This window comes from Lissotriton vulgaris, chromosome 2_1, assembly GCF_964263255.1.
Source record: "Lissotriton vulgaris chromosome 2_1, aLisVul1.2, whole genome shotgun sequence".
NCBI lineage: Eukaryota > Metazoa > Chordata > Amphibia > Caudata > Salamandridae > Lissotriton > Lissotriton vulgaris.
In genome coordinates, this window is record NC_141687.1 from 283,536,357 (window position 1) to 283,551,290 (window position 14,934).

At 49.2% G+C, this 14,934-nt stretch overlaps 1 protein-coding gene across 1 annotated transcript in view; it reads right to left on the reverse strand.

Moving 5' to 3' along the window:
• Nucleotides 1–14,934, reverse strand: part of LOC147729973 (uncharacterized) — a 1,004,770-nt gene that overhangs the window by 686,909 nt on the left and 302,927 nt on the right. Inside the window, exon 11 of the mRNA XM_086954938.1 lies at nt 12,647–12,790. Within this exon, the coding sequence (XP_086811064.1) occupies nt 12,647–12,790 (144 nt within the window). The remainder of the gene's footprint in view (nt 1–12,646; nt 12,791–14,934) is intronic.

A 14,934-nucleotide genomic window follows, 5' to 3' on the forward strand; every position in this document is an offset into this window, starting at 1 on the left:
CAAGCCGGGCCGAAGACGGCTGGAATGCCAGAAACCGGTCCCCGGAAGCTTGTTTCCTTCCCAGTGAAAGAATTGGCTTGGTAGTTTGGTTTGCCCTGTTCCCATGATACACTGGGCCAGGGACAGACTAATTTGCATATAGCCAGGTTCTGAGCTGGGATGGTGCAGTGAGCTAAAAAACGGTGCTGGATTAAGCCCTGATCTCTTGACTGGGTTAGAGTATTCTGCTTAATTCAGAAACTCTGTCCATCACCACCCCCTGTTGTTTAATTATTTTGTCCACCATAAGCGTGGAAGGGTATACTCAGACGTGAGTCCCTTGCTCATTGCACCATCAGGATTCAAGCAAGCCGGGCCGAAGACGGCTGGAATGCCAAAAACCGGTCCCCGGAAGCTTGTTTCCTTCCCAGTGAATGAATTGGCTTGGTAGTTTAGTTTGCCCTGTTCCCATGATACACTGGGCCAGGGACAGACTAATTTGCATATAGCCAGGTTCTGAGCTGGGATGGTGCAGTGAGCTAAAAAACGGTGCTGGATTAAGCCCTGATCTCTTGACTGGGTGAGAGTATTCTGCTTAATTCAGAAACTCTGTCCATCACCACCCCCTGTTGTTTAATTATTTTGTCCACCATAAGCGTGGAAGGGTATACTCAGACGTGAGTCCCTTGCTCATTGCACCATCAGGATTCAAGCAAGCCGGGCCGAAGACGGCTGGAATGCCACTTACCGGTCCCCAGAAGCTTGTTTCCTTCCCAGTGAAAGAATTGGCTTGGTAGTTTGGTTTGCCCTGTTCCCATGATACACTGGGCCAGGGACAGACTAATTTGCATATAGCCAGGTTCTGAGCTGGGATGGTGCAGTGAGCTAAAAAACGGTGCTGGATTAAGCCCTGATCTCTTGACTGGGTGAGAGTATTCTGCTTAATTCAGAAACTCTGTCCATCACCACCCCCTGTTGTTTAATTATTTTGTCCACCATAAGCGTGGAAGGGTATACTCAGACGTGAGTCCCTTGCTCATTGCACCATCAGGATTCAAGCAAGCCGGGCCGAAGACGGCTGGAATGCCAGAAACCGGTCCCCGGAAGCTTGTTTCCTTCCCAGTGAAAGAATTGGCTTGGTAGTTTGGTTTGCCCTGTTCCCATGATACACTGGGCCAGGGACAGACTAATTTGCCTATAGCCAGGTTCTGAGCTGGGATGGTGCAGTGAGCTAAAAACGGTGCTGGATTAAGCCCTGATCTCTTGACTGGGTGAGAGTATTCTGCTTAATTCAGAAACTCTGTCCATCACCACCCCCTGTTGTTTAATTATTTTGTCCACTATAAGCGTGGAAGGGTATACTCAGACGTGAGTCCCTTGCTCATTGCACCATCAGGATTCAAGCAAGCCGGGCCGAAGACGGCTGGAATGCCAGAAACCGGTCCCCGGAAGCTTGTTTCCTTCCCAGTGAAAGAATTGGCTTGGTAGTTTGGTTTGTCCTGTTCCCATGATACACTGGGCCAGGGACAGACTAATTTGCATATAGCCAGGTTCTGAGCTGGGATGGTGCAGTGAGCTAAAAAACGGTGCTGGATTAAGCCCTGATCTCTTGACTGGGTGAGAGTATTTTGCTTAATTCAGAAACTCTGTCCATCACCACCCCCTGTTGTTTAATTATTTTGTCCACCATAAGCGTGGAAGGGTATACTCAGACGTGAGTCCCTTGCTCATTGCACCATCAGGATTCAAGCAAGCCGGGCCGAAGACGGCTGGAATGCCAAAAACCGGTCCCCGGAAGCTTGTTTCCTTCCCAGTGAAAGAATTGGCTTGGTAGTTTGGTTTGCCCTGTTCTCATGATACACTGGGCCAGGGACAGACTAATTTGCATATAGCCAGGTTCTGAGCTGGGATGGTGCAGTGAGCTAAAAAACGGTGCTGGATTAAGCCCTGATCTCTTGACTGGGTGAGAGTATTCTGCTTAATTCAGAAACTCTGTCCATCACCACCCCCTGTTGTTTAATTATCTTTAGGGAGATTAGCGCTATTTTGCCCAGTCGTGGTGTCTTGTGGGAGGCATACAAGGCAGTGATCCAAAGCACCTGTATCTACACACATGCCGGGGTCCTAGCAACAATTTCTAGGCACATTGGAAAACTTTAGAATAAGCTCTGTGACTTAGAGAGAGAATACTGTAAGTCTTGAGACAGAGGGCTTCTGCACAACCCCTGGGCTAGATTTCAGTGATGTTACTGCAAAGGGAATCATCTACTTGAGAAGAAATAACAAAGCTAGAGCATTATGCGAGTGCAATCGCCCGAGTAGGACTCTCGCCCGCCTTGTTAGGCATCCATGGGCCTGCTCTGATACTGGTATACTGCTCTGTGAGGATGGCACTTCTGTGCATGAAGTTTATGACATTCTACAGGAGTTTTTCAACTTTTACACTGATTTCTGCTAGACTAAAATTACCCCTACCGATGCGGAGATCCAAATTTCTTGACACATGACGTTCTGACTCCTACCGCTCCTATGCATTTTGACATGCTTATTACTACTGAAATAGTTGAGGTTATCCGCAGTATGCCAAGCAACCAGGCCCCTGGTGCTGATTGACTGACAATCCAATTTTATAAAGAATATGCACACTTTCCAGCACCACACTTGCTGACTAAGTATGAAGAGGCTAGGCGGCTCCCTTCCAGAAGCACACTAGTCACATTTCTTAAACTGGATAAGCTGGCGGAGCACTGCGACTCATACAACCGCTATCAACCTGTGCACGGCCTTTGCTCGACTATGCAGGCAGAGGCACCAGTGTGCATCCCCAAAGCCAGAGAGAAATGGAGCGCTATTCTGGGAGCTTCTTTGAATGTGGAAATACTGCTGCACGCATATGTGGCCCCTCTCTCCTGGTTACAGACTGAGATTAATATATGTCAATTTCCTACACAGAATATACCACACACTTGTTGCGCTTTTCAGTCTGGGATTCGCTTGCTCCAAATGCACTTGATCCAGAAATCGAGATGCTGGCTCCCTCCACTTGGTATGGCTATGCCTGCTCGTTACCACCTTCTAATGTTAGGTACTACGAGCCGTTGTTGACATGACAAGAACACCACTCCCTCCTGGCCTTGCTGCGCTACCTTAAAGAAATCCTTGTTACAGTTCGCAAATCTGTTGCCTAGTCTGCACTCCTGACAGGATAAGAGTGGCAATTCATTGCGGAAGGAGCCCCGTCCGAAATTCGATGACTGGTTGAACGATGTGGCGTATTGTAAGGAACAGCTGGAGGCAAACTGGGACCTGATGCCATGCCATTTGCGTCTTAAAGACATGGAGACTGCTCCGCGAGCACCTCCTGTGGCTCTCTGCGACAGGGACTGAGGGGGAGGTGGGTACTGCAGTTGGATACCCAGGAACTTGCTTGGGATGAAGGGGTTGGGATTTGCTTGCCCTCTGAGGTTGTGGATCTCACTGTCACTGCTTTTGTTTGCTTACAAAAACTAGAAACTGCAGTGGTCATCTGAAAACCTATGTGAACCTGTTCGTGATATATGATCGATTGTTCCGGTGGGCTTTCTCTAATAGATATTTCATGAAGTTTCATTGCTCCCTTCTGGGTGAGGGTAGTGTTTTGTTACTTGCTAAACCATGAAAAATAAAAACAATGGGTTACGTGCAGTTGCACTGGCGTATTCATAGTTGAACATTTACGTCTTAATACCCCCTTGCCATATTACCTTTTATTACACCCCTGAAATAGAAGAATTAGACCAGGACACTAATCATGAGTTTTCTGGATGCTGGAGTGCTATTAGTACCACCTAATAGAACCCAATATCCCAGGGTTGGGAATTTAACAGATGGGATAAACGGTGCTTTTTATCATTTTGTGCTTTACCATGGGTAACAACACGCAGACTTTGGATTTTTTTGCATCAAAAACTATCTGTTCAGGTGTTTGCTGGATTTGCAGCGCAGCTTATTAAATCAGAATGCTTTTGCTTGTTTGCATTATTATACATATAAAAAAAGAATTAGACAACTCTGAATATATTAGCAGCTCTCAATGCGTTTCATTGAACATAAGTAGCTCTCAGTACAGAAACGGTTGGAGACCCCTTATATTCCCATATTATATCATCAGGTCTGATCGAACTATTTTTAAAAATGTGCTCGCTCTCTCTTTCCCCCTTTTTGGCCCCACACACTCGCATCCCCTGCCTCGTCCGATTGCCTCCTGCCTCTGGTTTTTAGGACGAGCCTGGACAGCTTACGCGCTGCTCTGCCAGGCATGCAATATTCAGGTAGGGACCTGAAGCTCCGCCGACACTCCGCCCATATTTCTTTTTTTTTTTATAAGCAAATTTTATTTATCAAGCGGCACATGTATAGCAGGGCCCTGTAACCCAGAGGCGTCTGCACAATCAAAGCATACAATATTGACTTTGACATTTTTAAATCAATACCCAAACAGAAACATGAAAGGTAATACAAAAAAAATCTAACTACCTTCTTCCCTCCCCCCGATTGCACTACACATCTACTCCAGACCGATCCATTCACATTTTTCACATAAATTTCCCACTCGGCTTTAGTTTTACTTCATGGGTTTCCATGCACATTTATCCCCGATGTATGGACTGTCATGTTCTATCCTGAGGAACTGCTTTTCTCCATGTCAACTGTGTGTGTTGTCATGCTTTTCCTGATGTATATTGATCTGCAACCAATGTATTTCTTTGTTGTTATAAACTCAATAAAATTGATTATTAAAAAAAACCCAAAAACTTCCCACTTGAATTCCACCCCTCACCCTCCCAACAAGCCCAAAGCCTATGATCACTGATCCTGATCTACAGGAACCGAGTCTAGGAGCAATCCCCAATAGTCTGCCCACCTTTTCCATATTTTGTAATGCTTCAGTGGGCACCCCCTAGCAATGAAGATAGGTTTCTCCAGGCCCATACAAAAGTCGATGCCATTTTTCCACGCAGCCACCGCAGAGGGCCTTGTAGTCTTCCACGCCATTGCTATGTCCTTCTTTGCTAATGTGAGACCCAACAATAATAAATATCGTTTGTACATGTTGCCACCTATCTCCTCCAGAACATGCAATAGAGCGAGTTTCGGTGAATGGGGAAGGTCCCACCTCAAAACTTCGGACAAGCAAGTATAGACCCCCCTCCAAAAACGATCAAGGGAGAGACACTGCCAGACCGTATGCAGCAACGTACCATCCGCCCTGTTGCATCTGAGACACACAGGGCAGGCAACCAAGCCCGCCCTCCACAGCCGCATTTGCGTGTAGGAAACCAAACAGATATTTAAACTGGACCAGGTGCAGCCGCACCGCAATGGCCGCCCCACGCGGAGCAGCAAGGGCCTCCACACAGTCCTCCTCCACCAGGGGTCCCAAATCCCCCTCCCAATCCTCCCGGAGTTTCCGTGGCGTGGAGGAGCAGTGGATAACCAGGGTCTGCGATATCCCTATATTATCCCACCCTCTAAATCCCTGCAAGACAGCCAATTGCGGTAAACGCCCATTCTCCCAAAGGGGAGTCTCCTGTGTAAGCTTATTCCACCACCCCATTCTACGCAATGCCTGCTTCCAGATCTGGAACAAGACCCTTGTTGCAGAGGGCAATGATCCCCGAATCTGTGCCGAGTACAGTACCGTGTGTAACAAGTGATCTCCCATAATCCGCCGTTCCACTGCATATGCCGGATCCTCCCGACTGCCATACCACCATTCTTTCAGTACAAGTAAATGGGATGCTTGGTAGTATCACAGGATATCCGACGTCGCCAGTCCCCCACAGTAAGTAGATAAAAAACATGTCCGCGGGGCCACACGCACCCTGCCCCCCTCCCACAGGAACTGCCCAAGGGCAGCGTTTACCTGTCTGAACCAATGAGGGGGATCGGATATGGGTGGTTCTGCAACTGATAAAGAAGACGGGGAAGAGCGACCATCTTAAATATGGCTGACCTGCCATAGATAGCCAGTGGCATACGGGACCAGGTCTTAATATCTGTGCGCACTCGCCCCCAGACCGGTACGAGATTACACTCCCAGGCGCCCGCGGCCAAGTGTGTTATAAACACCCCCAGGTATTTTAGCCCTTCCGTCGCCAACTGAAACGATGATGCCCAGGCATCCGGCGCTCCCGAATCTCCGAGCACCCACAGCGTAGATTTGCGGGGATTCATATGCAATCCAGAGGTTTCCCCAAAAATTTGCATCATGCGCAGAAGCCGTGGTCCTGTTCTATTCATGTTTGTAAGGAAGAAGAGGACATTGTCCGCGTACAGCGCAATTCTATCCGACCCCTGAGCCCATTCAAAGCCCTGAACCTGCGCGTCCATCCGCACCCACGCGGCCAGCGGCTCCATACCAAGTGCAAAAAGATACGGGGATAGGGGGCAACCCTGTCTCATTCCCCGACCTATAGGGAACACGGAAGAGACTGCGCCCACTACCCGTATCGACGCAGTGATAGTCGTATATAGAAGGGTCAGATAGGGCATGAACCGTGGGGGCCTAAATTCAACCGACGTATTAATGCAAAGAGGTAGACCCAGCTAAGGGATTCAAATGCCCTATCCATGTCAGCAAGCAGCAATGCTGCCGGTTCACCCAGTCTTTGGATGGCCGCCACTGCAATATTTGCTCGTCTGATGTTGTGTCTGGTCGCCCCATAGGCATACAGCCCACCTGATCCGGGTAGACCAGTGTTGCAATATGAGGAACCAGACGATTTGCCAGGGCTTTCAACAAGATTTTGCCCTCTACATTCAAGATGGGTCTATACAATGCATGCTGTTCCGGTGGCCTACCAGGCTTGTGAAACACCACCACCTCCGCATGCATCCAATCCGGAGGAAGAGAGCCACGCTCCCCCGCCACCGCACGATAATGGGGACCCAACTGCAGAAAATACTGCTTAAAAAATTAGCTAGGAAACCCATTGCGCCCTGGGGCCTTCCCAGAATGAAAGTCCCCCAATGCAGCTCCCAGCTCCTCGTCCATCAGCGGTAGCTCCAGCTCTTCTCTCACTGCATCTGTTAAGAGCCTTGGGCGGGTGGTCGGCCAAGAACCGATCAACCACGTCTGCTGACAGACATTCCTTAGGGGCGTACCAGTCCGCATAATAGGTAGTGAAACTCTCTGCCAGGGCCGGTGGATCCGTGAGAGGCTCACCCGCCGGGCCCAAGATGCCCGGGAGGGTCTGCGAATGATACATCCCCTGGCAGAGTAGGTGGAGCATCTTTCTGGATTTGTCACTCCATTAGCACACTCTACTGCGAGCCGCTAGCCACACCTGCTGGGCTTCGTCCAGCAGGCGTAGTTTTGTTGGGCAAGCAGCAATTGTCGCCTGACCTGGCCACCTCCGACTGCTCGGTCACGACGCTCAAGATCGTCGACATCCGCCTCCGCCTGCCGCAGCGCCTCCCCAGGTGCCCTACGGGCTGCTGCGCACCAAGATATATCCGTTAACCTCAAGGCAGGCTTCATCGCCTCCCATACCAAATCAGCCCCAGTAACTGACCCCACATTTACTCGCAGATATTCATCAATGGCTTTGCACAAATGTACCCTATATTCACTATTTTGCAGGTGCCACACCGACATGCGCCAACGGAACGGCTGCCTCCCCGGCCCCATCCGTATGTTCAGGGCGACTGGAGAATGGTCCGACAAACCCCTTAGGCAGAATCTCCGCTGTCTCCACCCTGCCCACATGCATGCGAGGGACAACAATGTAATCAAGTCTGGAGAATGAGGCATGAACTGCCGAGAGGTACGTAAACTCCCTATCTTCCCAATGCAGATGGCGCCAAGCATCCCTCCAGTCGAGTCCTGCGCTAAAGAATATAATTTCGTGGTACCACTACTCTCGGAAACACCCTTCTCCCTCCACCGATCTGCGGCCGTATCCATAATGTCATTCCAGTCCCCTCCCACCATAGACATCCCGTCTGGCATATCCACCCAAATACTCATTAGGCGCTCCACAAGGTTCCACTGTAATGGAGGAAGGGCGTATACACTTCCCAATACTAGGGACTCCGCTCCAACCATGCCCTGCAGGAATATGTAGCGCCTCTGGGAGTCGGTCCATTGCTTAGTGTGTACATAGGGGACCCTAAGATAGATCAATACCGCCACCCCACGTGACCCCCTTGCAAAGCGTGAGTGAAATACCTGTTGGTACCTGTATCACTGGAAGCAGAGAGTCTTTGTCCCCATGAGGTGTGTCTCTTGTAGTATGAGGACATCCGCCCCAGCCCGCTTATCGTACTGAAGAATGCCTACATTTAATCCTATGAAGGGCACCCCATATATTCCAGCTGATAAAACGGAGGGACCCCAGGGTCCCACACTTCGTACTGGGGAAGCCTTCCATGTGGCTCTGTGGATCCCCAACTTACAACCCATCTATTGTCAGCACTCTCTCTGGTAGTCCCGGTCCACTACTTGAACCTGGCCGATAGTTAAGCCTCTCCAAACTGCACAATATAGACTACTTCACTACCACCCCTCATTGACGTGTCAATCATGGCACAGGAGTCCGCCGGCCTGAGGCCGAGCCAGTTAGAGATGGTGCTTCACAGGACGTAGCGCGGCGCCTGGAGCGTGATCGTCGAAGACTCCTCTGTGTCAGCGGGGCCCCCGATGAGGCGCCCCCGATGATGAGGAGTCAGACTCCCTCCCAGGTGGTGTATGAGCCCGCACCCTTACAGTCTCATCAGTCCATTTAAATGCCTCTTCTGGCGGATCAAAAAAGTGAGTACGGGAGCGGTAGACCACTCGTAGGCGAGCAGGATACAATAAAGTGTAAGGGAGTTTAAGATCTCTCAATCGGGCCTTGGCCGCCAAGAATGGCTGCCGCTGCTGCTGAACTAGTCTTGTATAGTCGGGGAAAATGAGGACGCGTGCATTGTTATACTGTAGGGGTTCCTTGATTCCTGCCTGCTTCAGGATAGCATCGCGGTTGTGATAGTTCAAAAGCTTCCCGATTACTGATCTCGGGCGGGACCCAGGCCGAGGCTTCTGCATGATCGCTTGATGGGCAAGCTCGTTCACAAAGCAACGGGACAGACTCTGGTGGAAGCCAACTCTCCAGCCACTGCGTGAGTAACTGTTCCATATTGCCCCCTCACACTCCTCCGGAAAACCAACAAATTATTATTATTATGTTTGAGCTTGTAAAGCGCACTGTTACCCAGAGGTTTCCTGGCGCTGTGTAACGCTGGGGAACCCGTCCTGGCTTTCCCTGTGGGATGGTCCCGGCTGGGAGTCCCCAAGGTGGAGCCAAGCATCCCCGGCGTTGGAGGGGCCGTTGTGGAGATTAGGCAAGCTAGTGCCCAGAGTTGCCGAGTGGGACCCCTGGTTAGAGTAGGCACCGAAGCGAGAATTATCGAGTCCGCTGACCAAAGTCCACGACCCTGCCGCGTCAGGAATTGAACCCTGGTCCCGGCCGACTTCTGCTCCCGGGTCTGCCGCCTCTAACCAGTGAGCCACACCACTCCACAAAGCGGAGTTTATTGCGTCTTGCCCTCCCCTCTGCATCCTCCACTCGCATCGCTAGGCCCCGCTGAGTGGGATCCAAGGCCACCACCCGTTTCTTCAGTGTGGTAAGATCGTCCTCCACTCCTGAGACGCGTATCTTGGACTCAGTAAGGCGAGAGACTGTGTTCCGCAGATCCTGCCTCAGAAGCATAACATCTGAGCCGACCTCCACTATCTTTGAATCCAGCATGTCTCTGGACTGTGTGATGGCGGCCATAAGTGCAGCATTGTCCGGCATGGTCCCCTGTGGTCCCCCAGCAGACCCCGCGGCGGCTCCCGGACCCGTGAATTTATCTATGGGGCCCTGTTTAGATGATCCGCACCCGCCCTTATCTCGCGTCATGACAGGCCCCGGATTGTTCCCAGCGCCTTCTAACCAGGTGGCAAGCAGTCCAAGGTTTGAGCCGGGTAATGGGGGGGGAGGGCAACCCTCGGCCTGAATTGACCGCCGAACGTGAGCCAATGGCTGTCTGCAAATGGATTGGGGGGAGAGCTGGCCCACAGTTCGTCCAATACTGGCCACCGCCAACAGGTCCCCGCAGCTCCCCCAAAATCAAGTGGGAGCACTATGGCCCTGGACCGCAGCAAGGGCCACCAGCAATGAACCACAATTACCAAATGGCCCCAGTGCGCGTTATTCACAGGAGAACAGGCTACTTCAAAAGTTCCACGGAATGGCCCTCGAGTCAGTCCACACCCTGTGCTGCCCTGCCAAGGGACACCTCCCCGTGCGGCCCGACAAGACCACCGAACCCCTCACCCAAGGGGTGGACAGAGGTACGTAGGGAGCCCAGGGCAGCCACAGACCTCATCACAATGCCGATGTGGGGATACCCCCCTGTACCACCTCCTCGTCAAGTGTAGGATGGTCAAGACACTCTGGGCCTATCTGTGACCCCCAACTCGGCCCAATCGCATCCACTCTGAGGCAAGGATGGGAGGGGGGGAGATCTGCACCACCGCCGCCATGCCTCCGGTAGGGTGTGCCCCCCTCCCCTGTCAGTCCTCCGTTGTGCCGCCGCCGCGCACTCCCTCGCGGTCCGACGTGACGGCCGACACCCGTCGGACAAGTGTAGTGGGGGAGGGAGAGGAAGGAAGGAGGCTCCGAAGTCCGCAGGCCTCGATCCCCATGCTCGGCACCAGCTGGCCCCCACTCCAGCAGCGCCGTGTTCAGGTGCCCCGACTCACGACCAGGCCAAGGGGGTGCAATGGTGTAAGCTTGCCCCCGCTCTTACAGCCCTCATGAGGAATCCGCCGCCGACACAGAAATGGCGGCGGCCAGGCTCGCGCCACCTCCACCATGGCCCGACACGATCGCCGAGTTGCAGTGCAGCTCCAACGTGGGTCCGCCTCAGAGGCCGCCAGTCCATGGGCATTCACCAGCTCTGGTGAAGTCCCGGCCCCGCTGCCCAACGTCTCCGCTGCCGAGGTGGCGCCACCACCAGTCAGCTAGGGAACTAGGCAACTCCCCCTGCGTCCCTCGAGGCCGCCTCTTTCATAGGCCCGAGCCCCCGTCAGCACACTCCCGGGTTCAGCTGCACTCCAGCGCCCCATCCTCCCTCCAATGGGGGACCGCTACTGTCTGCCAACGATGGGGTGTCCGTACATGACCGGATGGCTACGGAGAGACAGGATTATGAAGGATTTTTAGCTGGGCTGGCCGGAGCCCATGTCTGCCATGTCGGCTTGACAAGCCCCCCTCGCCCATATTTTTCATTGGCTTGTGTCACTGTCCACTGTGGCTGTTCATTGGCCAATAAGTAGTCACTCTTTAGTACCGCCTTGTCCCATTTCGTAATCTCCCATGGTGACACCCCTGTTACATGCATTGTTACTCAGTAGGCTTTAATTACAGCCTCCGAGCACTATTTTCTCACATAGCTTTGTCCTGCCTGCTGTTGCAGGAAAGACATGCTCTCTCCTATCACTTTAAAAAAAAATTATAGCACGAGCACTGACTTTGCAATGCAATAGGTCTCGCTTTTGCGAGAATCTAAGCTTTTAGAATTGTAAATGACAATGCCTTTTATTTATCCTTTTAAATACAACACATAAATAAAAGGCAGTGTCATTTACAATGCCAATAGCTCAAACTCTCGTAAATGTGAGACCTATTGCATTGCAAATGCTTGTCTTTTTGGATCCCTACTCCCTTTTCCTGCCCATATTCTCAAGCATGGTGACACAATGGCGGCCACTTTTAACCGATTTAGTCGTAGAGTAGAAGAAAAAGCATTCCAAGATGGTGGCCTGTGTGCCTATACACCAGCGCCCATATTGATTCTTTTTTTTAGACTGCACAATTGCAGAGAAAAAAGCACTGGCAACTTGGGTTGCGTCTAATGTAGGTGAGATCAATTACCGCTGCCAAATGCTTGTTAGATTGTATTCCTCAAATGAACTCCAATGTCCCACGCTCCCAATTATCTTCTTCAGTCCCTCATAAAATGTACTACCTGTGTAATACAAATTATGCAGTTTTTGCATTTACAGTAGAGGATTTTCTGGATAACTTGCAATCTTTTTTTGTTTATATTTTCTATTGGGTTTACTTTTAATAGTGTGCTTAAGAGGCCAGTGGAACACTTAACATAGCAAGTGAGACACATGTCAGCTTACAAATTTCATGTTGGGATGCTAACTTTACTTAGGGGAATTTCCCATTTTTAGGGATGGATCGGGGGAGGCGGAAGATAAGGAAGAGGTTAATCTTAAGCTCTTTCCTGACATTTCACAAAAGACTATCTGAAGGGCAGAGGTAGCTCAGATCGCAGTCTTGGGGCGGCACGTGGAGTACGCCTACTTCTGTGTAAGTTCCTTGAGACTCAGAGATGTCGGGGCAGATTTACATGCCACTTGCGCCACTTTTGCTTCACTTTTAACATGGGAAAAGTGACGCAAAAGTGGCGCATGGGGCTTGTAAATCTGCCCTGTCAAGTCTTGCAAGAGAAACAATGCAAGTGCCATACAAGTGCCATACTCCCTATTACAGAGCATGGCACAAGATACGCGCTTCAAACAGAAATATAAACATCCTTCTCTTTCCTTCCACAAAGTTATTTGGCACTTTTCTTCTGCGATATGTACCTCACCCATCCACTTTCTGAGGAAGATAACTGGGCTGATCAGAAGCTCCCTTCCAAGCGGTTGATGCTGCTGCGATCCGTCTGATGAGGGAATCATCTTCTGGGCTTCTTCCCTTTCACGAGCAATAAGCTCCACCAAGAAGTCCTGCCCAAAGAATATTGAATGAAAGAGGATTCTTTCAACACTTCTGCAACACCAAGAACTACATGAAGCCATATGTAACAATACAGTGTGATCCAGAATGGCCCAACTGATTAAGAACATGTTTTCCAAATCTAAGTAAGATGGTGCCATAGGAGTAGGGTTCGAGAAACATCTGGGAGTTTAGAAAAGAGAGGCTGCACAGTTTAAATAAAAATAGGATGAGGAAAGACGTGAGCCATATTGTGAAGTTTGATATGCGTGTTGAGAGTGAGGGAAGAGTTGTGGCCTGTTGTGAATAGACTGGGGTGGAGCTGTGTATTTTTGTTACTAGTTTGAGCAAAGTTGCAGAACTTTATGAAATGCAATGCAACTGCGGAAGATTCTTTGGAAGGGGCTGGGGCAGGATTGGGATTTTAAAGAAGGGGTGGTGGCAATGCTGACAAATTAGTAAATCGACCAGGGCAGGCTTGTGAATTTAATACATACATCTGAAGACAGACAATGAAACTGGACGCTTGTAAGGCAGAATATCGAACAAAAATATCATCAAACAAAATACTGTAGCCAGAATATCCACTTCAGTAGTATTGTGTAGGTAGGTGCATAGAGGTAAGTATACATTTACTACATTTCACTCCATATTTACGCAGTTTGAAAATGTACATATTGTCTACGTATATACCTGGATCTATACCTTTATTTAGTTACCTTTTGTGTCATGTGATAGTCGATATTCTAGCTTTCAGATTTTCCAGAACAATATTTAATACACAATTTTCTGGTAGAATACCGTCTTGACACTAGATTGGAGCCTGCAAATAAGAATGTGGCGAAAGTATCCTGGGTGACATAGATTGGCAATGTTAAAGAATTTTGCCAAGATTTTTTTACAGAGCTGAGACAGAAAAATAATGGGGGTGGGGCTGTCTAGTATAGCAAATTAATTAATATATTTATTTATGGAGAACACATTCATAACTAACATCATGGTGCTAGGAGATCTAAAATGAATATGGGAAACATAACAGAGAAAAGGTATAGCCAACTAGTAATAATGCCACATATTGTGGGAGTAGTTAGCTAGATCTGAGCAGAGCTGGGGATTCTGAAAGAGGGTTTAATGAATTGGAGAACAGGTCAGGGCAGAATTGTGGAACCTTGAGCCAGGATTTGGATAGTGCAAGGGATTATTAGCGACAATATATTGCATTCTACCGAGTAAGTGAGGGGAAATTGAACACCCATTGCTTCAGCCCTCTGAAGATCTTAAGATTATTTTCCTTTAAGTTCAAATCTCCTGGGAACTATTTTTAGGGCATCATAGCTTGCACTCGGTGTGAATGGGAAATTGAATCATTGTAACACTTTTGATTAATTAATCTTCTGGGACATAATACTGTGTTTTTTCTAGCCAGGTTCAAGGAGGTGATGCAGTAGCCACTATCTTACATGTTTTAGCTCGGACTCGAGAAGATAGTAGAGGTCTATTTGGGAAAGCACAGACATGACTACTTGTTTTAGTCCTTTTGCAAACCTGCAGTGAAGACAACCTGCAGCAAACATATTTTTTTTACTAGAAGCCTAGCACAAATACATTTTCAGTACAACAGATTGGAACTGCAGGATGAACCAGTACTTATTTCTTGATTCCCCTAGTTCCTAAAAAAGTATCCCCCATAATATATTTGAAGGATAAATAACCCCTTGTTTTTGCATCAGGGTTTTGTCATTGTAAAATGGCTATTAATCCAGAAACCTGGATTTTCCACTTGTTCCCTTAGCTGAACAGTCTGAACAAAAAAGGTGTTTGGGGGCAGTAAAGGATGTCAATTACAATATGTTTTTTCGAGTCCTAAAACATAATATTGTCTCAGAGGATTCACCTTAAACCAGGAGTCCCACATATAGCTTTCAGTGGTCTCTGGAAAATATTTGACAAACTCAAGTTGGTCTTCTTTTCAACCTAAAAAGATTTGGGTGTGTTGCTGATATGAAGGCCACTCTATCCTGAAGAAGGACGTCAAAGCCTGAGAGGAACCATTAAAAGATTCAGTAACAGCAGAGACCCAGGTGAAACTACGCACTCAGACGCAGATTTACGACTTCTGGCGCATCTCTGCTAATCAGCAGAGATGCGCCAGAAG